The following is a 25,363-nucleotide window of genomic DNA, read 5'->3' as shown; positions in this document are numbered from 1 at the left end:
AGATCCAGAAAGTGAGCTGAGTGGACGTGATCCGATATGAGTATAGGGTAACATCCTGCCGACCCGAGCCCATGAACTAGGCCTTAACGCGACAGAAGGCTGAAACTTGGGTTGGTGTGTTCGAGATTGCCGTATGAGAACGTTTTATTGGCTTCTGAGGATTGGGATCGGCCTAATCATTTATCCCTCTTACCACCCGACTTTCTGTTGTTAGCGCGGTCGTCACACCACTACAGTATTACTTGGATCAGACTTCCTAGAGTCAGTACTCACCTTGGTGCGCTAAGGCTTAGGAGGTACTGACCCATACGCTTCATGTCTGTCATATCAATCAATAACAGCAGTACATAACAGGATGTCATTGCCATTGCGACATCTCCCATCTCCTGCTCATTATCGTGACAAGCAACTTGTTATCTCGAACGTCAATCTACCCCACCTTGACGCGATGATGATCTCCACCTGTCGCATCCTTCATCCTCTTCTGCACATTCACTCAAGTACCTAGGAATATCTCTCAATAGTAATTCTCTGATTAACTTCAATACTTCACAACGTCGCCATGACGCTCATCGTAACGAAGACTAATAAAAGCCTCAAGGGCCACAAAGCAATTATCCTTCTGAATACCGAGTCTCCCAAAACCCAGGTCGAAGCTATCCAAAAACAATTCCCTGACCTGACTATCAAGACATTCATTGAGAAGAAGCATAACGAGCCTTTGGAGCCTCAGTTTGATGAAAAGGAATGGAAAGATACCACCATCATCTTGACTGCTGTGGCCACTGTTCACCTACTGCCGAAACCAGAGCAGGTGCCTCACCTGCAATACATCCAACTTACTAGCGCTGGTGTAGACCATTTGACCAAGAATCCCCTTTTTGCCGACACAAAGATTCCTATCTGCACAGCTAATGGCGTTCATGGGTGAGTCGTGATCAGTATGAGTTTGAAAGGTTGCTGACAATAATAAGGCCTCAAATCGCTGAGTGGGTCATCGGGACTTACCTTTCCCATAGACTGAGATGTGAGTAATGAGAGTAATCTAGTGGAATCATCAAATAACAGTGTATCAAGTGAAAGAATACTCCAAACTTCAGGACCAAGGCCAATGGCACCGTCTCAACAATGACCCCGAAGATGCCACAGACACAGCTGGCAAGCGAATGTACGAAACGCTCAACTCAAGAACAAGAGTATTTTCTAACACATTACAGTGGAATCTTAGGGTACGGCAGCATAGGACGTCAGACAGCTCGTCTATCCAAGGCACTAGGCCTGGACGTCCACGCCTACACTCTCCATCCTCGCAACACCCCCGAGTCCCGTCGCGACGACTCCTACACACCCCCAGGCCTCGGAGATCCAGAGGGTGAATTTCCTAGTAAATGGTTCTCAGGCGGGTCCAAGGAAGATGTCCGCGCGTTCCTCGACTCAGGCCTTGATATCGTTGTCATCGCATTACCGTTGACTGAGAAAACGAGGGACCTGATTTCCAAGCCCGAGTTTGACATACTCGCCAAGAGGAGAACATTTGTAGTCAACATCGCCCGTGGACCTATTGTTAACACGAACGATATTGTCGAGGCATTGAATTCTGGGAAGATTGTGGGTGCGGCGTTGGATGTGACCGATCCTGAGCCGTTGCCTAAGAACCACCCTCTTTGGAGCGCAAAAAATGTGATTATCACGCCTCACATCAGTGCAAATTCCTCATTCTATTACAAGAGGTTGTTCGACATCTTCGGTTTGAATTTAGAGAGACTAGGTGCGGGGCAGAGTGATCTTATCAACAAGGTCAACAGACGAGAAGGTTATTAGAGTTGGAAGATAGATATAATCATTCTCAAAGAATTCAATTAGCTATGACGTAACGCGTTATCTCTTTAAAGGTCTGCAGCACCGTTGCCCTTCTCCTTCTCCCAATCCTCCAACCAAGCCTTGGTAAAGTCGACGATATCCTGCTGCGCCTTCTTGACAGCAGGAGGAGGCAGTCCGATCTCCTCGCTACCAGGAGCCAAACCGTTCTCATCCCAGTGGTGCACACCATAAGGAATCAAAATGAAAGGCTCGCTGACAGTAGACTCTCTCTCCGGCAAACCAATGGCGTGAGGAGTGGCAGCCCTCCAAGGATCATATTCGCCGTCGATGAAGGCTACGCGGGGGTAGCTGAAGTTGAAGCCGCCGAGCTTGTTGATGGATTCAACATTGGGAGGCGTAGTGATGTTGAATTCTTCACGGCAGGGAATCGTGTTGTATTCGACATCAATGAGACGAGACACCATGGGAAGTTGATCCTTTGGCACACCAGATCCAGTTTGCCAGTATCCCCATTGTGTGCAAGTCTGATATGTCCACTGGCGCAACATGTTGTTGGGGTCAAGCTTAGTCTCGTTCATTGACCCACGGATAGAGTAGCACTGATCTAGCGTTCTTCCGTTACAGCGCCCAGACTTGTCACTCTCAACGTTGGACCTTATGTAGCCAATGTAGTTGAGGAAGCGATTTGTCATATACTTGAGCTGTTTCTTGTAACCAGCGGAGATGAGCCACTTTTTGACATAAGGCGCGAGGTGTCGAGTGCTCGCGAAGAGAATGTCGTCGGAAGAGACACTACCGCAGTACAGACCGAAGCTGGAAGAGTCGGATGCAGGATCCCAGTTGTTGCTCTGTAGGGCTCCGATACCTTGAGAGATGGCCGTGGCGAAATCATCATCTCGAAGACCGAGGAGACCAAAAGCAATCTTGAGTTGCTTCTTCTCTTCCTTGTCGTCGCCAAGAAGGATGTTGTCGACGACGTGGGTGAGCTTCTGTGTGACCTTGGCACAATCGCCTGGTGCAAAGAGACGTGCGGCCTCAAAGTACTGCCAGTAATCGACAATGGCTGCGGTAACACCGGATGAGGAGATCCCGCCCCAGAAGAGGTCGGGGTAGATCTTGCGCGCGAAAGCAGCGAAAGCACCGGCGTAGGAGCCACCGTAGATGATGTAAGGGGTGGTGGAAGCAGTCAAATTGTGCTCCTCCATCCCGGGAAACTCGACATGCTGCGCAAAGTAGGCTGTGTCGGCAAGGGCTTGCTCAGTCGACAAGAAGCGCATATTCTCAGGCTTCAAGTCTGGCACAGGGAAACTCGTTCCATAATAACGATGCTCGAGGATGACGCCGATACCGCCCGTGGCGTTGGCTAGCATCTGGAGAATACCATGCTCGAGGTAGGGAATTCTGTCCTCGCCTGAAGTTTCGCCTGACGCGAGAATGATGACGGGACCGCCCTTGCGGTAGTACTGGGCGTCAAACCAATATCTCAAAGGGAACTTCTTGTCAGAGTGAGGCTCGTAGATGGTGTCATTGTGGAAATGATCGACAGGAACACTGATGTTGACGGCTTTGGGACCACTGTCTCTGGCGCGAGCGGAGAGGGCGGGAAGACGGTACGCGTTCCCTCCGGCGGTCAAAGCCAAGAGAAAGGCAGCGCAATTGACAAACCATCCACGCGCCATGTTTGCTAATGATGCTGATGATGAGGAATGTTGTCCTGGTTAGAAGAGGCGGGGCTTTTGGTGTTGATATACCAATGCTGTATCCGGCACCTTCCCAATGCAGATCAATGGTTGCACTGATACAGAAGTTCCCCAGGCATGTTCAGGCTAGTCTATAGCTTGACAAAAATATTAGACCATCTTTGGTCTAACTTTGGCCTAAAATACACTAATACTTTCGTCCGGTCTTTTCCTAGTCCCTGCCAGGTTCTAGCATTTTGGTGCAAAGATCGTCGTTCATGGGAACCTTTGTAAGCTTTTGCATCACCAACGGCAAAATGAGCCGATTGATTGATGACTCTTATCTTTGTTAATCCATAGATAATTGCCCAGGTATAGCCCCGCAATTGGCATCGCGTACTTGTAGCGGCTCTTGTTGTGGGTAACGAAGTTGAGGCTATTCACTTCTCGCTCGGGCATTGCCTTGTTTACTTACAACTGTGCTTCAGGCTGTGAGTACAAATCGATTTGGCAGATGCAATTCATCGTGACGGTTAAAATATCCCCCCAGTTATATCTCTCCATCCTCTCTGTTTGAACAGTTTTCGGGATTATAAATGGCAACCCTATTGCGCGATCATGAGAGTTCTTTCGAACACTCTGTAATCCTCTGTATCGCATGTAAACGTATCTATGATGCAATCATTGCAAGTGAAACCACCGCGTTGCATCGCGAATAAAGGATCAAGAATGGCATCTTGTAGCTCTTCAGCTATGCCCCAGCCTTCCATAGTTGACTTCCAAACCGCAGCATTGTTGTCGCTATATACATCTTTGGGGTACTCGGTGTTCAAACCAGTCGCTCATATCGCCGATGCGTCGTTAATGCAACTTTCTGAAGTCTTTCTTATCGACAGGACTGAGACGACCTGATGTTTCCAACTCGACGACATCGTCGGGGTGGAATACAGACGAAGGTGGAATGTAAAACATTGCTAAGGTTGGACATATGTATAAGAGGAAAAGGAAGGTGGCATAAGCGGAGAACGGAAACCTTGTGGGATGAATCTTGTAACACTGTGAGTTGAACCATCATTTTAAAAACATAGTTGGAAGCATTTAATGTTTAAGAGACACAAATGTGTTGCTTGGAGAATCTCACCAATTTCCCAAAGACTATAAACTCACCCAAAGTATCATATAAACCTAGGACGAAGTTAGTTTTAAAGTTTGAGAATCACCAAGAAGCATAAAATAATGGGAATATATATATTTATATAAACCACCAGACATAACCACTCCCCAGTCGATCATCAGGTACCTGGCCGAAACAAATTCCCTTCTTCTCTTCTTTAACAGTTGTATACACCCAGAAACTTCAGTGGCCAGGCAGTTCTATTACTCGCTCTTCCTCTTACCTTGTGCCCTCCCAACATGGCCGACGCTTTCGATGCGGTAACTCGCGAACCTACATAGAACCATGATATCCATTCACTTGCTTCAAGTCCAATATCTTCATTTCCGATTGCTTGTTTTCAAGAACCTGGACTCAAAAGACGATATCGAAACGCCAAAGATATTGAGACGCGCATTCGAATATATGAACGTAGCTTTCGTATTCGAGTTGAAAACCTTGCCACAATTCTACTTCTTCCTTTGCAGTATCTCGAGGGCAATGGTTATCTTTACCCAAGTTATTAGGGTCAAGATGAAGCATATCTGTTTCTTTAGTCAGCTCGTCTTATCTACCTAAGCAGCCTAGTGATGGTTTAGATGTTCTTACAGTGCTTGCAAAAGGGTGAAATTTTGGCCAGCCGCCTCATAAGCATTTGACTGATAATCTTGTGTGAAAGAGAACTGGAGCCACGCAGTGCCTGAGCAGCCAAAACCGCAGCCGAGAGTAGACCACAGAATGAGCTATAACCAGGTTATGCTATCCATGCACTACCATGCATCATTTAGAACTGCAAGCGATGTCGAGAGCCTCCCTCCTCATCACCACAAGGAGAAGGAGGCGGAGAATAATTGCAGTGTGCGCGATGGAAATAGATGTGTTGTGACGGGAAGATCTAACCCTTATATCTTCTGGTTTATTCCCCGTGGACGGAATGATAATGCGGACCATAATAACGCTACAGGAAATCTTGAAGGGGGTTGTATTTTCTTGACAGGAAATATCGACTTATTAGATGATATCCACAGTGCAACTGAGCTTGGTAAGACTCACAGAATGTTGAATATGCTCTGCACTGACTCGTCTATCTATCACCTTCTTACCCAGGGCCTTTGTGCATTTAACTTTATTTGCACACATAGACTTGATGACGGGAGCTTTCAGGTACAATTAAAATTCTTTTGGATGCCTGAGCTGCCCGGGCGATTTAATCAAGTCATTGATCTCGACGAAATCAACCGATGCGGACCCAGAAGTAATGCAAATGGTTTGACAAGCTTCGACCATGACAAAGTACAGAGGGAAGGGAGACGAGAACTGACTGTTGACCTCGACAGCTTCCAGCACCGCGGCTGTCCTCCACCGCAATTTGATCGCCGCAGTCTGCAACTTGCGTCAGGTCAAGTTATTTTTATAAAGATATCAGAACAAGAGTCGCAGCTATTTGAGACCGTTGTCAAGATACATTGGGCTTGTGTCACGTTTGCAGCTCTTTGTGGGGGTGCTGGACGTTCTTGGTACCTGACTGGCCGGAGTCAGATAGATGGCTCTTGTCAGCCGAGAGATGAACAATTCAGAGAGGACGAAGAGAAAAAGAGGAGAAATATTGGCAGCAGATTCTAGTCAAATGATATACTTGTGGTTCCTGGTCAAAGATCTATGGTAAAAGGCTGTAGCAATGGTGACATAGAAAACAAAGGAAACTCAGAGCCAGTTGAAAACTAGATAGTGGCAACCCATTCTCGATCCGGTGTTTATAAGCGCCTGGGTGAGTTCAACTCAGTTTGTTGTTTCTAAAACCATACAGCTGCGTAACAGAAGATCTATGACAGATATACAATTCCGGGATGCTGAAGTAAGCATTCAAGTCCTGTTGACGCTCAATAGGATTGAAGTCATCGCTAGACATAGACCTTTGTTCCTTTCTTCTACAGTCCAAAATGATCAGTCGGTCTCCACCAGTCACGAGCTACTCACATTATACTGACTTGGCGACTATTCTTCACTGGCCTACTTTGCCTATCTACATCACATTACGCACACCAACCCACTAGACCAGTGCAAGGGCTATCTCAGCTTTTGCTTAAAAAAAAAAAATGCACCGACCATAGCCATCAGTAAATCAGACCTATGGGTCTACTGGCATGGCAAATTCGTCTCATCTGGCTGTAACCTGGGTTGTAGAACGAGATTTCCCCGAATATAAGAACACGTACGCCTCTTTGCAGTATATAGCATCGATATCAATAGGAACCAACATACTTTGACGCAGAAATATGACAGCATATTGTCCCAAATCAGCTTTCTTCAGAAGCTACAATACGTCGGGTTTAACGAAACTAAGGCTGCCCACCTCTGGGAGAGCTTCAGCCCATGTTCTGGCAGAACCCTGCGTGGGATCAACTATTAGACTGGCTAGGTAATCAGGATCGGATTTGTGAACTTTCTGGAAACGCATGCTACTGATGTAAAAATACTGTCTTTTTCGAATAAGCAATATCTGCAGTGGATGGCAGAACATACGCCCGAGTAAGACTAGGGTCATCAACTTGTTAAGACCCGTTTCATCTTTTAGTATTTTGTGTCAAAGACCCATTATGACTACTGTTGATTCTTTTTAAGTTATGATACTATTGTGTTAATCCCCATCCCCTTATTATTGTCAAGTTGATATACGCTAGTTCAACTGTCAAAGATTATGCGTTGAGCCAAGATAAACCCCCAGCGGTACAACCCCTAGGTACCCAATCAGGAGGCTACCTCTTATCGCGCAAGTACAACATACCTACAATTGCCAACCATTTAACTAACGCCCGTTACCCCAGACTCTCTACCCCAACTTCTCCAGTAGTTCATGCTGAATCATCTGTGTTCATTTCATTTAAACGCATGACTGGCAAAAGATCTCGGCAGGGGTGTGGAGAGTGTAGAAAACGTAGACGAAAGTGTGACGAAGCGAAGCCGAGTTGCGGCCAATGTGCCTCATACAACCGGAAATGTCAGTACGAATTAAGGCTTGTTTGGAGTCAAAAGTCTCGCGTTTCGCAGCATGGTATGTGGGGATCCTTGAAATAGAGATCATCACACTGACGCGACATAATTATAGTCTCAAGCAGGTCTGGGGACATCATCTGGAACACCCAAAACGATGACCTTGGAAAGGGCATGGAAAGTGTCGAGCCGGGAATACCCGAGTCACTACCTAATGGAATGATCTTACCTAGACGATACAAGAGACTGCTACATCACTTTGCAGAAGGTGTTTTGGCGTCGCTCTCCAGCCATCCGACGATCCATCAAGACTTTTGTCAAGGTCTTATGCCGACTATGCTGCAGTCACCGCACCTTCTGTCGGCAAGTCTTGCGCTTTCAGCTTCAAGTCTTATATCTAGAGGCATAGAAGATGTAGAAGGTATAAGCATAACACGAGTCGTAGAGCATCTACAGTCCACTGGGTTACCTCTCCTGCGAGCAGCTCTGGAAAAAGGACAGCAGAGTGAGGTTCTAATCGCGACTTGTCTTATCTGGTGTTTGGCAGATGTTTTCTCAGGACAGCAAGGAATGTCGAGATGGCCAATCCACTTGCAGGGTATCAAAGCCCTACTCCATGGAGAACGTTCATTTAACACTAGCGATGCGGGACTGAGATCAGCAATGAAGCACCTTCTCATGCTCTATCGTGCTTTGGAGACGCTACCTCACGTGCGATCTATTACCCCTTCGACTAGAAGCGCGTACGAAAAGACTGAATGCAGTATCCCCGCCTCCCCCGAACCCAACTCTCAGATTGATGGGTTTCTTGGCTATAGCGAGGAGCTTCTCGATATTCTACACCATATAAATATGAAGGTATCTACACATGACCAAGAGACAACAAATGCAGATGTTATTTTGGACAGACTCAACGTTATCATTAGTCGAGACGTCAAGCAGCCACCAAGAGTGTCGATATCGTCGCTTTCCTCCCAAGCAGATCGTGACTTTGCGCTCTGCAACAAAGTCTTCCAGCAGGCTACCTTGATCCAATTATACCGACAATTATATGGCCTACCCTCATCGTCTGAACAGATACAAACTGCTATACATACCATTCACGAAATGATTCAGAACATGGCACAAGGTGAACCATGCCATACTTGGGTCGCCATGGCCATGCCTTTGTTCACTGTTGGATGTGAAGCGTATGACCAGGACAAAAAGACCTTCATTCTGGATAAAATTAATAAACTCGAGATATGTATCGGGTCACTACATGTCAAGATCATCGAGCAGGCCCTGAAAGATATATGGAAGTTAAGAGAAGACTTTGGAGATTACGAGGGCAACATGTGCGCTGAGTACTTGCTTGGTAAGTGTGCTAACCAAATTTATTTACATTCGGCTAAATGTTGTTCTTATAGAAAGATTGTCATACAATATTGTTCTATTCTGAGCTAGCTTGAGATATGTGAAATATCAGAACAGTTGTTCGATGTTAACCCTGGACTACATCTTCTCACAGCTCCTCTTCTTTCTTGCTGTCCATCATTCTGCTAAGTGGTCCCTTCTTGACCATGATTGACATAACTTCATAAAGGACATCAGCGGCTGCCATCGTGGTATGCTCCGCGTTAGTGTCATAAGCAGGCTATGGTTCTCTATTAGCAATGTACTTCTCCAACAGAAGATGGAACTTACAGCAACTTCAACAATGTCTGCAGCGATAAGGTTCAGGCTCTCAAGTCCTCGGATGATCGTCCTGAGCTCTCTGGTCGACCATCCACCAGTCTCGGGGGTACCAGTAGCGGGAGCGAACGCTGGATCGAGAGTATCAATGTCAATAGACAGATAGACAGGGCGATCAGTTCCAACACGCTTCAGAATCTTCTCAATAATGCCTGTTGTGCCGATTGTATCGATTTCTCGTGCCTCGACAATCTCAAAGCCACAGTAACCATCGTTGTCATAGTCACTAGGACCGCTAAGAGTGGTACGAATACCAGCGTGAATGTTGGTGTCATTCACAAGCAGACCTTCCATGGCAGCGTGGTAGAAGTATGTACCATGGTTGATACTTGCGGCTTCTGAGGGCGAACCACCGAAGACCTTGGGCCTCCCTATAACGAATTAGTGTGAGTCTTGTTGGGATATGGACCTAAGGCTTACATGTGTCCAGATGACTGTCAAAGTGAATAACAGTGACAGGTCCATACGCTCTGTTGATGGATCGGAGCAGGGGCAAGGTAATAGTGTGATCACCACCAAGAGTGATGACTCGAGGTAGAGTTCGACCTTTACTTGCTGGACCAAACTTGTCTGCATCCGTGACTGGTGGTCGTGAGAGGATACTGTAATGGCCTTCTTCGATCTGCTGGAGTGCGAATTGATTATCATAACTAGAATATGGTGAGTATAGCTTTGATGAGCAACATCCAAAGTAAACTTACGAAGTGACTGGGATATCACCGCAGTCTAGAACAGTTGCCCAACTGTTGAAAGGGTTCGTGGCTAGTGGTACATTGTAGCCTCCGCTGGGAATCCTGAGATTAGTTGTTTTCTAAAGACTGAACAGCAGCGAATTACTAGAGGTTGAGTCGTCGAGAGCCCTGTCGGATGCCAGAAGGGCCGAATCGAGCACCGGGTCTGTACGAAGTACCTGTGTCGAATGGTGCACCAATGAAAGCGATGTCATATTTGATACTGTTGTGTCCTAGACAAGGTTGGTAAGGAAGTCGACCAAAGGTGCTGATGCCTGAAAAGACAGAGTCGGCCTAATCATATCAGAACTTTGTCACAAAAAATTGATAAATGAGTTCTTACTTGAGTACCACCATCGCCAGGGAGCGTGTTGTACCAAAGGGATTGATGAGGTCCTTCCATCGGCTCTTGGTCATGATTGCCATGAGCAATTGCGACAGACGCGATGCCGAGGAAAGTGAAAGCGTTAAAGAGCATATTCGATACAGTGGTTGAAAGTATCTAGAGATGGGAAAGAACATAGAATATTTCAGTCAATTTTAAAGTGGCCAGTAATCTAATATTTATGCCAATCCGGGGTGAACTCTTAAGTGCAAAGTCATGTTTGATACCTGCCGACATACTCCAGTACGAACACAAATTACCATTTTCATTTACTCATGAAGTCTTGTTTCTCCAAATCACAAGCATCAATTCATCAAGGAACTAAACAACAACGTGCTATTGACCGTCATTGTCGTCAACTCGCATCACCATCTATTAACGGGCGTCAATGGAGCGCGTAAATCACCAAGTTAGGCTAGTCTGGGGTAAAATAGTTGATCAAGTTGCAAACAGATCGACACCCCACAACTCCATGTCCTTATCGTGGGTAAATTACCATATTGGGTAATCGAGATATATCTCTCAGAGATAAGAACGTTACACGGTGATGGCTTCGAATTGATGCAGTGTAAGTGTGATGCGGCGTCGATGACAAGTTACAAATGCCTCATAGTAAAAGAGATTCATCAGCATACAGAGCACAGCAATGATGGCATGCAGATTGCGATAACTACAGGCCTATCAAAATGAGACAGGCTGATGTGGCTTCAGACATACCGAGCAGATAGTTTGCTCTTTTTGCCGATAGCATTACTTTTGGCAATGTATTCATGACTTACAAAACTTGCATGGATGATTCTATCGAATCCGCGCGACGAAATTGCTGAGATCTTCCCAAACCCGCTGTGTCTAGTAACAGACTCATTAACTACAACTCAGCTTCTACTTAGCCTTCAAAAAAAACTCAACTCAACGATGGCCTCGCAGCATTCTCCGCCCACAGAGCCCTCGTACCGAATTCTGGAATCATTCCCAGACGAAGAGACCCCGTTGATTCCTCATACCCAAATCTCTTCCGTCGAACTCAAGAGTCCTTCCCATTCACCATGGGTCACGGAAACGATCGTCCTGGTCAAAGCATCGGTGCCAGTCATACTGGCATACATGCTCCAAAACAGCTTGCAAACAGTATCCGTCCTTATGGTCGGCCGTCTGTCTCCCGAAGCTCTCGCAACGGCCGCGTTTTCTTACATGTTCGCCATGGCAACAGCATGGCTGATCGCTCTCGGCGGAACGACTGCCATCGATACACTTGGCTCGAGTACATTTACTAGCTCCAAGAATAAACAAGATTTAGGGACACTATTGCAGAGAGGGTTGATAGTCTTGACGGGCTTTTACGCAGTCGTTGCCATCATATGGTGTTTCTCTGGATACATATTTCGCTCTCTTGGACAAGAGGAGTTCATTTGTGTCCAAGGTCCCAGATTTCTGCAACTCTTGATCCCTGGTGGCCTGGGATATGTCTGGTTCGAGGCGATGAAAAAATTCCTCCAGGCACAAGAGATTTACCGACCAGGAACTTACGCACTCCTCGTCATATCTCCCCTCAACGCTCTTCTTAACTGGTTCTTTATCTACACCCTTGACTTAGGCCTCGATGGAGCCCCCATTGCCACTGGTATATCATATTGGCTATGCTTCTTTGCCCTCGTTGGGTACACATCATTTGTCAAGGGTTCGGAATGCTGGGGTGGCTTCAACCTTGGACAAGCACTCCAACATCTTGGACCCTTTGCGAAGCTTGCATTCCTGGGCGTGATCCATGTTGGGACTGAGTGGTGGGCGTTTGAGGTTGTAGCTCTTGCTGCTGGACGTCTCGGAACCATACCTCTTGCTGCACAGTCTGTCGTTATGACTCTAGATCAGATCATCAACACCATTCCCTTTGGACTTGGTGTTGCGGCATCCTCTCGCTTGGGCAATCTCTTGGGTCTTGGGGACGCGGTTCAAGCTCGGATATGCGCGCATTCAGCAGCGCTCCTCTCCATCCTTTTCGGAACCATTATCCTAACCATCCTACTATGCACCAAGAATGCCATCGCTAAGCTATTTAACGATGACGAAGAGGTTGTATCACTCGTCGCGCACATCATGCCTTATGTAGCGCTGTTTCAAATCGCTGATGGTCTCAATGGAAGTTGCGGAGGAGCCTTGAGAGGAATGGGAAGACAGTGGGTCGGGGCTCTAGTCAATTGTGTCAGTTACTACGGAGGTGCGCTTCCAGCAGGTATCTGGCTTGCGTTTCATGGATGGGGGCTTTCTGGACTTTGGGTTGGACAGTGTGTGGCCCTGTTCCTTGTGGGCGCTTTGGAATGGATTATCATTGCCCTGTGTAACTGGAAGAAAGAAGTCCAGCGAGCGTCCGATAGGATCAGAGTCGATGACCAGGATTAGATGGGAGCAAGCGTTATGCCCAGCAATGTCAATAGTAGCATAGAGGATGGTGAGATGTCGACTTTTTGGACTTTCTGACAACAAATCACAATAAAGACTTTATCCAATGGCTTGAAGATATCATCTTGTCCTAAATCTGACCACTTCCCTGGAGTTGGAGAGTAATTGCCTCAAAGCACCTAAGTTACTGGAACCGCGTAACGAATATTAACTAGGTCAATAAAATGATGTAACCCTTGCTACTCACAGAAGGCGCAACTCTAGATAAGACATACCTGGATTAGGAATTGTAACCGCACAGAAAATGCTTTCGGCCTGTGATAAGGGATGTGTGATATCTCCAATCGGTTCCCGGGTGATAAACAGGGGTCTAGCCAAAATGGGATCACACCTGTACAAGGTGAGCTACTCTAAGATATCTCGGTATCAGTTATCTGTTTGTCTTAAAGATTTAACGTCTATATAGACCTCTAGGGAATATGAATCAATAGTTGTTGAACCAACTGTTCTTTAATTTTATCATCTTCAAGCCTTGCCATTGCCTATCTTCTAATGAATCACGACAAGATCAATAGTGGTATTCTCGAGAAAGGGGATGTAACTGAAGGAGATTCTACCACATTTACCGAGCAAGGTTCTGTCGTCAACGCATCTGGTCATACCGACCAACTCACTCGACAGTATGGACTCGTGGGGCTCACGGGCATTGCTGTGACGGTCAACAATGCCTGGGTTGTTCTAGGCTCATCTATATCTGTGTCAATTCTGAGCGGAGGTATCTCTGGCGTCATATATGGGCTTATGGTCGCCGTCTTCTACTATACCTTTATCGGACTGAGCCTTGCTGAGGTATACCCAACACCACAGGATTATTTACAGCGTGCTAACCTCTGCAGCTTTCATCCTCCTGTCCTAGCTCTGGTGGTGTATACCACTGGGCTACTATAGCAGCTGGGCCAAAATGGGGCCGAGTCACCGGCTTCTATGCCGGATGGATCAACTTCTATGGTTGGATGTTCGGACTCGCATCTTTAGTCCAGGTCGCAGCCAATGCAGGAGTACAGTGCTACGCAACACTCACACCTGCTTTCTCCCCTTCAGCGTGGCACGTTTACGTCGCATATCTGATCGTTATATGGCTGAGTACCTTTGTTGTCATATTTTCTAATCGGCTTGTGCCTTATACTCAGAAACTTGGGTTAATTCTCGTTGTTGTCGGCGGTCTCGTGACAATCATCATCGTCGCCGTCATGCCTTCGAAGCATGCCTCCAGTCAATTCGTCTGGAACTCCTTCCACGAAAACAACCTGACTGGTTGGAATGATGGAGTTGCATTCATGGTTGGAGTTCTGAACGGTGCTTTCACCATTGGGACTCTGGATGCCATTACTCACATGGCTGAAGAGGCTGCCAACCCGAAAAAAGATCTGCCCAGGGCCATCTTTCTTTATATTTCCATTGGCGGTGTTTATGCTTTGGCTTTCGCCGTTGTTCTCGGATATGCCATCTCGGATCTTTCAGTACTTCAAGGAAATTCCAACACGTTCCCATTGGCCGGGATTTATCATCAAGCAACTGGAAGCACAGCGGCGACATTTGCTCTACTATTCATCATTTTAATATCGTCTCTATGCTGCGTCATCGGCACTGTCTTGACCAACTGCCGTACTTACTGGACTCTGGCTAGAGATCAAGCAGTGCCGTTTTCCCATTACTTCAGCAGAGTCAGCACCAAACTTAGAACACCGGTCGAATCAACCATCTTCGTGGCAGTCATAGCATCGGGTATTGGTGCTATTCCGCTGGGAAGTTCAGTCGGGTTCAGTAATCTCACTGGATCTTTCATCATCATCACCACGGTTTCATACGCTATTCCTATTATTTCGAATCTCCTCAGCGGTCGCAAGAGATTCTCACCTGGGCCCTTTCACCTGAAGAAATGGGGATCCCTGATCAACACATTCACCATATTGCTGATTGTACTTTTCGATGTATTCTTTTGTTTTCGTAAGTGCCATTCAAGCAATTTGCATCTTGAATTCACAACTAACTCATTCTCCAGCTGTAGGACTGCCATTCGATGCCTCGACCATGAATTACAACTCCGTGATTCTCTGTGGCTTGTGTACGCTTATAACTATATGGTGGCTGGCGTCTGCTTCAAAACACTACCCAGGCCCTTCGTTTCGTTAATCACTGGTTGATAGCGAGGACAAAGACAAGGAAAAGTAGGGATTTGTAATCTTTTATTTATAACCAAATTTGAACTATAAGCAGATTGCCATTTTGCTCAACACTATAAATATTCTTAGTTCTTGTCTATTTCCGTCATATAATTTCAGTCAAGGTTATCAAAAGACTCAATTACGTCATTGACACCAACCCCTAGCATCGTGAGATCAGTTTACGTGTCTCACTCTGGCTTTGGTAGACCTCCACATGCCTTCAATGCGGAGACATGTGATCTATGGCTATTAGAACATTGCATAGACGAAAGAAATAACCTACCAACTCTTTCTAGACAACATAAGCTCGCTTGATACTGGGCTATCTCGAGGTAGCAAGGTAGCAAGACAAGTAGAACAAAAACAAGGCAGCTTCCTGCAAGGATAGATAATGTCAGCATCATCACGTGATAAAGTCGTCAAATAGGTATGTGTGACTATGTTTTGGAAACCCGCCTTGTTTCTCTTCACCACATCTGTCTCTCTTCGAACTCAGCATTGCAAAATGCCGGCACGGAGAAGCGCGAGACTAAAGGCAAAGGCCGATGAGCCTGCCTCTTCTGAGAAACAAACCCAAGAACCCAAGAAAATACCTAAACGGAAGGCTCCAGTTTCCAACCATGACAAACCTATCAAAAAAGCGCCGAAGACCAAATCTTTGGATGAAAAGTCCGACGACAAGTCTCCTGGCCGACAGTCAAAACCAAAGGCCAGAGCTGGAATGAGAAAGGCTAGCAATTCGTCTGTCCAGACATCCGCCAATACTTCCAATAGCCCATTTTCGTCATTACCCCCAGAAGTCTTTAATCTGGTCATAGAGAAGGTAAAGTATAACTCTCATTCTTGAGATGAACCCGTTTGTTGACAACAGCCAGATCGAAGACACAAAGTCTCTAGGCAATCTTAGCAAAACTAGCAAGGCCTTTCATAGCCTCGTCACACCTCAACTCTTCAAGCGTGTAGAGGGTTCCGTATCGTTTCATGCTCATATTGCCAAGCTCATCCGCACCATTGAGCCACTTCTCACGATCAAGCAGAGGAAACAGCTGAAGAAAGAAGGCCAGTACAAGGGCCAACAAGAGAGTTTCCCCAACAACTCAGACGACAACGAGAGACCTGAGATCGCAGATTGTGTCCGACAGGCCCTCTTCGACATTGGTGATCCGGGCAAGAAGCATAGATATATCGTTTTTCGCTATATTGAGGAACTTTTGGAGATTACAGACAATTTGGAAGTCTTTGCAGCCACGGATCTTACAGAGTATGTATTCCAGTTTTGACCGAGATTCTTTCTCTGCTAATAACGGACAGGCCAATGGCAACGAAATTAGCTGTCAAAAAGAACCTTCAGGCTCTTTGGCTACATACCTCCTGGAAAAACAACTCAGCGGCAGAAGCACTAGCTGCAACTAAAGGCTTAAAGCACCTTCACTTGTTCACATCCAATTGGTTTGGCACTGCTGGCCCTCCCTTGGAGCTTATCTGGAACTCACGTTCCACATTACGGAGTTTGGACCTTGATCGCTCTTATTTTGACTCCTTGTATAACGAGGTGGTGGACAAATCAAACGACAAGACTGAATCTTCAAACCTACAGCACGACCTAATCGCTTTGAGGTCATTTTCTATCAAGAGTGCAACTATTAACACTGATGAAGTGGATTCTCTGTCTAGGGCTATTGATTTCTCCGCATTGGAAAATCTCAAGTTTGGCTACAAGAATGTCAAGATTGGTTTGCTCTTCCGGCGCCTAATCGAAATATTTTCTGCTGTAACGAGTACCGACATAAAACTCCGGAGCCTTTCTCTGAATCTGGGTTCCCAAGCCTCTTCCAATCTGACCAGGATGGCGGCAAACCCCGAAGAAGAGGACCCTGGTATAGATTTCATTTCTTCTTTTAACACGTTGACGAGTCTCACCGTTGTTGATGCCGGGATTCATTCCTTGGACTTACCTAATCCGGGTTTGAAGGATACACTCTTACAAGGCCTTTTTATGCATACAAATTTGACCACGCTGGAGTTCAGAGATTCAATCTCTATCCCTGGATGGAAGATGCCATGTCTGGATACTCAGATGGTGAAACGTTTCATCGAGAACTTCCCTCAACTGAAGCATTTCCACTTTTATCCAGAACGAAAACAACTTGTAAGAATGTGCAGACTTTCGAAGGGAGATCCTACTGACTCTTTCCAGAGCGAGATCGCCGAGGCTCTTTCACGAGGCCGCAATTTGGAGTCGATTGGAATAAATACACGTGGGAGCACCACTAAAGACGAAGAGGAGGGTCCTGAATTTCTCCGCCAACTAGTCCTTCCAATTCTGAATCGTGACTCGGATGACAACAAGGGAGACTATCAATGGGGAGAATACAGTAAGTTCAATCGATTGACAATGGGCGTTTCAGTATGGGAAGTTGGTTCGAAACTTGGGAAGGCGAAGAAGGGGATAAAGAAAGCCCAGAAAATCACTTCAGCGTCGAATTCGAAAAGAACAGTCATGTATCGAGCGATTACACGCCCCGTGTACATGTGGCTTAGGGGAGATCTGAATGAAATGGAGGAATGGGTAAATAAGATTGCTAAGGATCTTGATTAGGATGTGAGGGTAAATTCTAGACCAACACATCTTGATAAATGTACATTTATATTAATCAGCCATATTCGGACTTGGTCCAACGTGCCGACACGCGAGATACCCGCAGTAGCGTCGGTGAATATTTATTTATAAGCAGATGACATAATTGAACTCGAATGTGAGGTCAACTTGAAGAGCCCGACCTCTACATAAGACAGAAATCTGTCCAAATAAACATTTGACCACTATTATTCTCATCTCTTTCAAGAAACAACTTACTTATTCAATTACCGAAATGGCCTCTAAATCCCTTTACGCTATCATTGCTGGTGTCGGTCCTGGTACAGGTAAGCTTGATCTCTTCGCCCCGCTTACGACTACCCACGTCTTACTCAGATTGTGTCTCTAGGTCGATCCGTCGCTTTACGTTTCGCCCAAAAGTATCCCGTAGTTCTCTTCGCCCGTCGCCCTGAGAGCTATGAGAGCACTCTCGCAGATGTCGAAAAGGCAGGCGGTAAAGCCATCGGAATCACTGCTGACGTGGCCGACCCAGCATCTCTGAAGAAGGCATTTGACGATATCAACAAGCAATTCCCCGACAGTCATCTCGCGGCAGCAGTTTATAACGTCGGCAGCGGTGGGTTCGTCAGAAAGCCCTTCTTGGAACAGACAGAAAAGGATCTCGACGCCAGCATCGACGGCTCAATCAGGTCATTCTTTCACTTTGCACAGGCTACCATTCCTCATCTTTTGGAAGCGGTGCCAGAGTCCCACTACCCGCCTACTCTCATCCTTACCGGTGCTACAGCTTCCATCAAGGGAAGTCCGCAGTTCAGTACTTTTGCAGCAGGTAAATGGGGACAACGCGCGATGCACCAGTCACTGGCGAGAGAATTTGGACCAAAGGGTGTTCATATAGCGCATGCAGTAATTGATGGAGTGATTGATATCCCGAGAACAAAGGAATGGGCTGCAAATGATGGTATTGAGGATGGAAAGATTAGTCCTGACGCGGTAAGTTCTGAGCTAGATGTGTTACTAGACAATGACTGACTTGTGTTGGTAGATTGCCGAGGCATACTGGAATCTCCATACACAGCATCGATCTGCTTTTACACAGGAGATTGATATTCGACCCTATGCTGAGAAGTGGTAAAAGTTGGGCGTTGAGTTTGGACCGTCATTGGGGAGGCCTCAGAAGTACAGGCGAGACAAGAAGTCGATATACGTAGCTAGTTCATAAGAGAATCTACCATATAAATAAGACTCATCCATACAAGTTTTGCCTTTTCCCCTCAAAGAGCTTCTGATACACAAAAACGTCAGGGCTGAAACTATGACTCCTTGATTCATCGTCACAACCTTGTCCAACCCCGCTTTTGTCTAAAGTCAGCGGAGACAGCTTCTCCGACAAGATATGCTTATTAGAAGCCACTTTTACGATACAATCCGCGCATTTTCAGTCCATTCAACCAATCCTTATACCTTTTAATCTAATACCTTCTTCTACTGGCAGTCATGCCTTTCTACCAGATCCACCACTCTTGCTCTCTCAATCAAAACCAGAAACAACTTTTGGCAACTGCCATCACCCAACTACATTGCCGAGCTTTCAAGACACCCTCATTCTTTGTTCACGTGCGCTTTTATCTTGAAGAAAACAAAGACAACAACTACTTTGTGGCTGGATGGCCTCACCCCGCCACTTCTAACCGCATTGTCGGTCTCGTTCGCGACTCTTCGTCGCGGTCCAAGGCGGATTTTGACAAATTGGCAACCGACATTGAAGAATACTGGTACAGCGTACTGGGAGTTCAGCCACCAGATAAGAAGGCAAGGTGGAATGTTGGAGATGAAGACAAGAGACTGATTATGGTGACTTTTACACCCATGGTGGCCCTTCGAGAAGGAGGCATGACTATTCCAGAAGCTGGCAAGGAAGAGGACTGGCTCCAGGAACAGTTGCCCTACATCGATCGTATGGCAGTTAAAGGGATTGAGGGTTTTGCGGGATTGTACAATGATGCTAAAAATAGTGAAAAATGAGCTGAAACTCGTGGAGCACAATTTCTTGTTCCACTAGCTGGATGGATTCTGGAATCCGTTTCACATTTGTTTGGAGGACTTGATTCACTTTTCATGATAAAATATATCCAATCACATGTTTTTCGGACAACCGCCCCCAGTTTCTTTAAACTGATGGTTAATTGTTATGCATAAATTGTGCTATATATGATAGGGCTGTTCAAGGATAGAGAACATGGCTGCAGAAAAGGACTAACCCTTGGTGGAGATGTACCAAAAGATTGGTAAAGTCAACAGATGAGATCTACGGATTAATTAAGCTTTCTTCATTTCTTCTTGTTAATGTGAGATCCACAAAATACCCTTAAATTTGTTATGCATCAATACGAAACGCCATGTCTAGTTGTTGAATAGTAAAGCTGTATATTGTCAGTATCTGTAACTGTGATACTGTGATGCTCTAGGGTATCACAAAAATTGTAGCGCTACGACTAGCACTGGTAAAAGCGTGCTGTATGGTTTAGTCTCGGTGCTGATATCGAATTAGTCACGCACCCTTGATACCGTAGTCAGTTCTTCACACGAATGAATGCTGTGTCTTCCAGCAATATCCATATTAATTACATCTCAAGCTCTGTTGCTAATGCAAGGGCGAGATGACACGCAGCAGAGTCAAAGTCATTGGCAGGGATACGCGGTAAGAAAGGGGGACTATCCTCCGAGAAAGGTAGGCGGTCAAGCTCGGCATCATAAATATTGCCAAAACTTTAACAAATCTGTATCTTCTGGGTTACATTGCATCTCATTATAACAGAGTCTCTCATAGATCTATATGCTACCCTCCATGATTTCCTTTTCTGTCACTCGTTAACAAATGTAATCAGTTCAAGTCTCATTGTTCTTTACAAATCATTGAGTCTATCCCTTCAATGGGTGCTCAATTGCACTCGTCGCTCATCCTCAATTGAGTAAACTCAACGTCATCTGAGCCATTGACAGCATGTCTCATCGAATACCCATCGGCCCAACAGTTGGCCAAAATCTCCTCGACCCTTGGACTCATGGAATTGGCATCATGCGCGATGTCTGTTCGCGCTGGTCAGAGCTTGATATCACCCAAATTGGCTCCCTTATCGCTATAGCCGGCACAGTCCCCACAGCCTGGAGATTTCTGAACACTCTATGGAACGAAGTCTATGGCACGATAAGACGGTTCTTTCTTGCATCTGTCACAGTCCCCGGCGGTGATCCTTTGAATAGGAGTGTTGTCAAATGGATCATGGCTAATCGGGAACGGCATTATCGTTCATTTCATGGAAGGACTGATGTTGGGCAAAACGGAGATCGTGCAGCTGCTCTTAAAAAGACACGGCATTCAATCCAGTATTCACCTCATTGGAACACGAGATGGCTTTTCTGGGGTGGAAATCTGTTTCTTGTTACGAGACGCGTCAACGATTTCAGCTCCTCTTTATCGGATCCTAGTTATGATGGAATTGGAGGAGAGGAAATAACCGTGAGCTGTTTCGGTTGGTCAGCAGAGCCTATCAAAGCATTCATTGAATCCTGTCGCGAATACTCTGATCGACAAACTCAATTCTTCGTCATCATCTACGCCCGGGATCGATATGGCCTATCATGGAAACCCAAAGCTCGCAAGCCAATCCGCTATCTGGAAACTGTTCACTTTGACAACGGAACCAAACAAGACCTTCTCGGGGATATTCGTAATTACCTGGACCCCAAGACGCAGAAGCGGTATCAAAGCCGAAGTATGCCTTATCGACGCGGTTATCTCTTTTACGGACCACCTGGAACTGGAAAGTCGTCCTTGTCAGTAGCCATAGCAGGTGAATTCGGTCTGGACCTTTACGAGGTCAAGATCCCCAGCGTTGCTACGGATGCAGATCTCGAACAAATGTTTCAAGAAATTCCACCACGTTGCGTTGTCCTGCTGGAGGATATTGACGCCGTGTGGACAGACCGTTCCAACTCCGACAATGGGCAAGAGAGCGGCTCTGCACCAAACTGTACATTATCCGGATTGTTGAATGTGCTGGATGGAGTGGGTTCCGTGGAAGGACGAATCATTATTATGACGACAAACCACCCCGAGCAACTCGACAGTGCCCTAGTTAGACCAGGCCGCGTCGACATGAAAGTGTTGTTAGGCAACATCAGTCGCAAGTCGGCAGAGGAGATGTTTGTACGCATGTTCTCTCCCGACTTGGGATGCACATCACATCTGGACATGGACGAGATTAAAGAGTTGGCAGCTCGGTTTGCCGAGCAGATTCCAGACGATACGTTCACGCCATCACTGCTACAGGGCTTTTTCCAATTGCATCTTGAGAGCCCTCTTGATGCGGCATCAAGTATAGGAGCTTGGGTCAAGAAAGAGCTTGAGAAGAGCTCAGAAAAGGAGTTTGAGGTAATTACGGGGAAAAGAAGAGTCTGAGGCTCAGTTAATCAGTGTAAATTATATATAAGTTGGTATAGGGTCTCGAATTGAGGCTTTGGGTGTATGATACTATAGACAGGTAACTTGCGAGTTGTTCATTTCGATTTATGGGTAGAGATAAAGAAAATCAATATTTGAAATGGTATCTAAAGATCAAATCTATAATCTATCAGACAAGAAAACGCTCAAACAGCAACCTCCAACTGTCCATCAACAACTGTATCAGTACACTCTAATCTAACACATCCATCTCCTCATTCTATACTCATGGAAGTCAAATATATCGCGCTTAGCAAGCTCCGCCGCCACCGCCGCCTCCATCACAACCACCACTTCCTCCTCCTCCCCCGTCACCACCACTGCCGCCCCATGCATCAGTGAAGAAACCTGCCGCTTCACCAGCAGCAGATCCCATGTGGTCGTATTTGCGTTGTTTCTTGTACTTCTTTGACTTTTTATACTCCTTTGAGTACCCGCCGTAGTTATCGTATTTATTTGCGTAACCCATTGCAGGTTGAGGATAATAGTCGTAGACCATTGGCTGCTTCTTTTTTCTGAATAATGGTATACACATTTTTTGTGGTTTGTATATGTCTAGTGTTGTGGTGTGTGTTGGTTTGTAGAATAGTGTCTGTTCCGGATTGAATATTGATGTTGATGTAAATATGGTTTTATATTTGGGTAGATTGTGTTTGAGAATTGACCGTTGTCAATGTTTTTGTTGAATCAGTCAGTGTGTTGGGTAAGGGTTATTGTATGTGTTGATCTGACTGTTGAGTCTTGATGATGGTGATGATGATGATGATGATGGAGTATTCTTGGGTGGAAATGACTATTTATATATACAGAATAATGTTGGTATACGATCAGCCTTGACGACTTCACATGACGTGATGATGGTCACCTTATCAGAGTCAAGCCCGAGGCTGAGCTCTCGGATATCGCCCATCTAACATTGTTCCAGAAGATATTTAGCGTCATAATTCAACTCGTCAGCCGCTAATTGGTTGTGACAGCGACACAGCTGAGCGGGCTGTGCAACCTAATAAAGGGGAAAATTGGCCCATCGCTCTATCGTTACCGTATTCAGTCTAGCAGCCCATCAGCCCTGCTTGGAGGCACTGCCGATCTTTACTGTAATAAGGGGCGATACAGCGATGATCGACACGACACTGGAGGTTTTCACTGAGTTTTAAAATCATCGCGAGTCTTATTGCTGCGCCATTCCAGCCGCTTATTTGCCCCAGTAACGTAAAGATTAGACAAAATGAAGACATGATTAGATACAATTTGGGGGGTCCCAAACAGTCGAGGATCTGGAGGCTTTTATATCGTTGATTCAGTACTGTTTGACCACACATTCCATAATTAAATGGCACGCATATTGGTCCGTTTTCTTATATCATCTGACGCCCCCAAAACAATCAATAGTCAGTCCACACACTCTTCTCGCCCGCGTCAATCCCAGCCCAAGCTTTGATAAGAAACTCATCGGGCTGAGTAAACTTGAAGTCAGGCAACAGCTTATTCCACTCATCAGAAACCTGGAACGCGCCATCCTGGAACCCAAGCAGTATGCCCTTCACCATGTTGGCTGCGAACTCTTTGCGGACGGCAACAGGGATTGATGGATGCTCAGGCAATGGGAGCCATGGGGCCTTGACTTCGCCAGCGAGAAGGTCTTTACTCTTGAGCTTTACGACGGTAAATGGCTTGCCTGAGAGACGTCAGTACAATGTTGTAATGATTCACCGGATACAATACCTCTAATTTTCTCTCCTAGTACCACCAAGTCATTTAGTGTGATATCTGCTCCTTTGATACCACTGATAATAGGCCATTCTCCCTCATACTCCACAGCCAGAGCTGTGACTTTGGCCGCATCTTGTGCTGTGATAAGTGAGATGACAGCTTCACCATCATCAACAAGGAGAGCACGGCAGTCGTTGAAGTTGACAGGTGTTTCAAACATGCTGATGTGTTTGGATGACATGTATGGATAAGTCATGTAATTGGTAAAGAGTCCGTACTGAAATAGTGTATACTCGATAACCTGGGAGTCTTTGATTAGTCACTACAAGTAGGGCGGAATGTAAAATATTCACCTTATTGTCCTTGTTAATCTCGGCCAGATACTCTCGAGTTGCTCTCTTGAAGCCGTACCAGGGTAGATGATCGAGTTTGGAGCTATTCTAAGTCAGCACCCATACGTCCTTGGAGGACTGGAGACTCACGCTGCCCATTCACTGGGTGCGAAACGCTTCGCCCCAGCACGGATTGCAGCATCAATCAAGGGCTTCTGTGCTCCGGCTCCAGTCTCACCCGGCGAGATGGACATGAAAGAAAGGACAGTGTGGACACCCTCCAAGAGCTTTGCTAGTTCGTCGACGTTCTGATAGTCCGTCTTGAACCACTTGACTCCTGGTGCGATGGGTGTTTCGGGGGCGTCCTAAAGTTGTGAGAATTGGCTATATTGTCTTGGATCTAGTTTCTTACCTTCCGTGAGAGGAGTATAATTTCATGTCTGTTTCTGGCGAGGAGGGCATCGAGGACTTCTCGACCTACGTCTGTGATTTATATAAGCAACATATCACGAGCAACAATATTTGAACATACTTCCTGCTCCTCCAGCTATTGCAACCTTGACCATGTTGAGCTTAAGGTGTACAGTTGCAAGGGGTTCTGTTGAAGTGATGCTTGGATTGGCAATGCTGCTGAACAACTGGTAAATCATTCGATTAGACACTCTTATATACCTAGGTCAATGCTAATCCTTAGCGATCGTCTTCTCCGCCATCTCATGATGCCAGAGCCTTTGTCCGCCGATGATAGTGTTGCCAGTACCCGCAAGGTAGCTATATCCGACGTTCGTTACCACGGCGTTATTTTCATTCTCCGGTTTTTATCAACGATGGAGTGGTCCAACATGGAAGACCGAATAAGTGAGCCAACTATCCCTGGGTGTCATGCTCTCTGTGTTGCTTCTTTTGCTCACCCTTCTGTGTGATAAAAGTTGATCTTCTAGGCCAGAGGGTACAAAAATAAGTACGCTAAGAAGTCTGGTCTAAGTGGTATAATCTGACCTACTAATTTCATCTGTATCTAGTCCGGGGTCCCATGGCGTGAGACACACTATTCCTAATCCAGCAGAGTAAGGGGATGACAAATTACTTATGTCCGGGA

At 46.0% G+C, this 25,363-nt stretch overlaps 13 protein-coding genes across 13 annotated transcripts; 9 read left to right on the top strand and 4 right to left on the bottom strand.

Annotated features, from left to right (window-relative positions):
- The first annotated feature begins 220 nt into the window (after window positions 1–220).
- On the top strand, window positions 221–1,858 carry EDB82DRAFT_486519 (uncharacterized protein). Its single transcript, XM_065608281.1, has 4 exons — window positions 221–927; window positions 975–1,027; window positions 1,078–1,168; window positions 1,218–1,858. Exons 1-4 carry the CDS (start codon window positions 563–565, stop codon window positions 1,819–1,821), a joined length of 1,113 nt encoding a protein of 370 aa, XP_065465566.1. The 5' UTR covers window positions 221–562; the 3' UTR covers window positions 1,822–1,858.
- Window positions 1,859–3,615, bottom strand: EDB82DRAFT_486518 (serine carboxypeptidase S28-domain-containing protein). The gene has a single exon (XM_025730697.2). The coding sequence runs from the start codon at window positions 3,498–3,500 to the stop codon at window positions 1,887–1,889; it is 1,614 nt and encodes a 537-aa protein (XP_025589797.1). The 5' UTR covers window positions 3,501–3,615; the 3' UTR covers window positions 1,859–1,886.
- A 1,298-nt stretch (window positions 3,616–4,913) lies between these two features.
- Window positions 4,914–6,276, top strand: EDB82DRAFT_471075 (uncharacterized protein; the record flags this gene model as incomplete). The annotated part of the gene is made up of 3 exons (XM_065607958.1): window positions 4,914–4,934; window positions 5,020–5,209; window positions 5,351–6,276. The coding sequence occupies 3 exons, from the start codon at window positions 4,914–4,916 to the stop codon at window positions 6,274–6,276; spliced, it is 1,137 nt and encodes a 378-aa protein (XP_065465565.1).
- Window positions 6,277–7,649: 1,373 nt separating this feature from the next.
- On the top strand, window positions 7,650–9,461 carry EDB82DRAFT_532647 (fungal-specific transcription factor domain-containing protein; the record flags this gene model as incomplete). The annotated part of the gene is made up of 3 exons (XM_065609255.1): window positions 7,650–7,705; window positions 7,770–9,001; window positions 9,054–9,461. The coding sequence occupies 3 exons, from the start codon at window positions 7,650–7,652 to the stop codon at window positions 9,083–9,085; spliced, it is 1,320 nt and encodes a 439-aa protein (XP_065465564.1). The 3' UTR covers window positions 9,086–9,461.
- EDB82DRAFT_543362 (arginase family-domain-containing protein) lies at window positions 9,149–10,587 on the bottom strand (the record flags this gene model as incomplete). Its single annotated transcript, XM_025730701.1, has 6 exons — window positions 9,149–9,280; window positions 9,331–9,749; window positions 9,799–10,028; window positions 10,080–10,163; window positions 10,216–10,403; window positions 10,453–10,587. The coding sequence occupies 6 exons, from the start codon at window positions 10,585–10,587 to the stop codon at window positions 9,149–9,151; spliced, it is 1,188 nt and encodes a 395-aa protein (XP_025589800.1).
- An 822-nt stretch (window positions 10,588–11,409) lies between these two features.
- Window positions 11,410–12,891, top strand: EDB82DRAFT_550677 (mate-domain-containing protein; the record flags this gene model as incomplete). The annotated part of the gene is made up of 1 exon (XM_025730702.1): window positions 11,410–12,891. One exon carries the CDS (start codon window positions 11,410–11,412, stop codon window positions 12,889–12,891), a length of 1,482 nt encoding a protein of 493 aa, XP_025589801.1.
- Window positions 12,892–13,371: 480 nt separating this feature from the next.
- Window positions 13,372–15,124, top strand: EDB82DRAFT_564795 (amino acid/polyamine transporter I). The gene is made up of 3 exons (XM_025730703.2): window positions 13,372–13,740; window positions 13,788–14,898; window positions 14,954–15,124. The coding sequence occupies exons 1-3, from the start codon at window positions 13,444–13,446 to the stop codon at window positions 15,082–15,084; spliced, it is 1,539 nt and encodes a 512-aa protein (XP_025589802.1). The 5' UTR covers window positions 13,372–13,443; the 3' UTR covers window positions 15,085–15,124.
- A 457-nt stretch (window positions 15,125–15,581) lies between these two features.
- Window positions 15,582–17,852, top strand: EDB82DRAFT_564794 (uncharacterized protein). Its single transcript, XM_065609795.1, has 3 exons — window positions 15,582–15,939; window positions 15,992–16,377; window positions 16,428–17,852. Exons 1-3 carry the CDS (start codon window positions 15,622–15,624, stop codon window positions 17,713–17,715), a joined length of 1,992 nt encoding a protein of 663 aa, XP_065465563.1. The 5' UTR covers window positions 15,582–15,621; the 3' UTR covers window positions 17,716–17,852.
- An 8-nt stretch (window positions 17,853–17,860) lies between these two features.
- On the top strand, window positions 17,861–18,975 carry EDB82DRAFT_486510 (uncharacterized protein). Its single transcript, XM_025730705.2, has 3 exons — window positions 17,861–18,041; window positions 18,104–18,708; window positions 18,761–18,975. The coding sequence occupies exons 1-3, from the start codon at window positions 17,990–17,992 to the stop codon at window positions 18,848–18,850; spliced, it is 747 nt and encodes a 248-aa protein (XP_025589804.1). The 5' UTR covers window positions 17,861–17,989; the 3' UTR covers window positions 18,851–18,975.
- A 237-nt stretch (window positions 18,976–19,212) lies between these two features.
- Window positions 19,213–19,740, top strand: EDB82DRAFT_520329 (uncharacterized protein; the record flags this gene model as incomplete). The annotated part of the gene is made up of 1 exon (XM_025730706.1): window positions 19,213–19,740. The coding sequence occupies one exon, from the start codon at window positions 19,213–19,215 to the stop codon at window positions 19,738–19,740; it is 528 nt and encodes a 175-aa protein (XP_025589805.1).
- Window positions 19,741–20,513: 773 nt separating this feature from the next.
- On the top strand, window positions 20,514–22,291 carry EDB82DRAFT_486506 (P-loop containing nucleoside triphosphate hydrolase protein). Its single transcript, XM_025730707.2, has one exon. It carries the CDS (start codon window positions 20,720–20,722, stop codon window positions 22,175–22,177), a length of 1,458 nt encoding a protein of 485 aa, XP_025589806.1. The 5' UTR covers window positions 20,514–20,719; the 3' UTR covers window positions 22,178–22,291.
- On the bottom strand, window positions 22,292–23,249 carry EDB82DRAFT_486505 (uncharacterized protein). Its single transcript, XM_065608280.1, has one exon. The coding sequence runs from the start codon at window positions 22,752–22,754 to the stop codon at window positions 22,470–22,472; it is 285 nt and encodes a 94-aa protein (XP_065465562.1). The 5' UTR covers window positions 22,755–23,249; the 3' UTR covers window positions 22,292–22,469.
- Window positions 23,250–23,275: 26 nt separating this feature from the next.
- EDB82DRAFT_486502 (uncharacterized protein) lies at window positions 23,276–25,293 on the bottom strand. The gene is made up of 6 exons (XM_025730711.2): window positions 24,797–25,293; window positions 24,677–24,747; window positions 24,415–24,629; window positions 24,286–24,367; window positions 23,945–24,233; window positions 23,276–23,897 (listed from the first exon to the last, which is right to left on the bottom strand). The coding sequence occupies exons 1-6, from the start codon at window positions 24,912–24,914 to the stop codon at window positions 23,605–23,607; spliced, it is 1,068 nt and encodes a 355-aa protein (XP_025589808.2). The 5' UTR covers window positions 24,915–25,293; the 3' UTR covers window positions 23,276–23,604.
- Window positions 25,294–25,363: the final 70 nt, after the last annotated feature.

Source organism: Fusarium venenatum, assembly GCF_020744135.1.
Source record: "Fusarium venenatum strain MPI-CAGE-CH-0201 chromosome Unknown EDB82scaffold_1, whole genome shotgun sequence".
Taxonomy (NCBI): domain Eukaryota; kingdom Fungi; phylum Ascomycota; class Sordariomycetes; order Hypocreales; family Nectriaceae; genus Fusarium; species Fusarium venenatum.
Note: the sequence above shows the minus strand (reverse complement) of the source record. Positions and strands in the feature narration are given on the sequence as shown.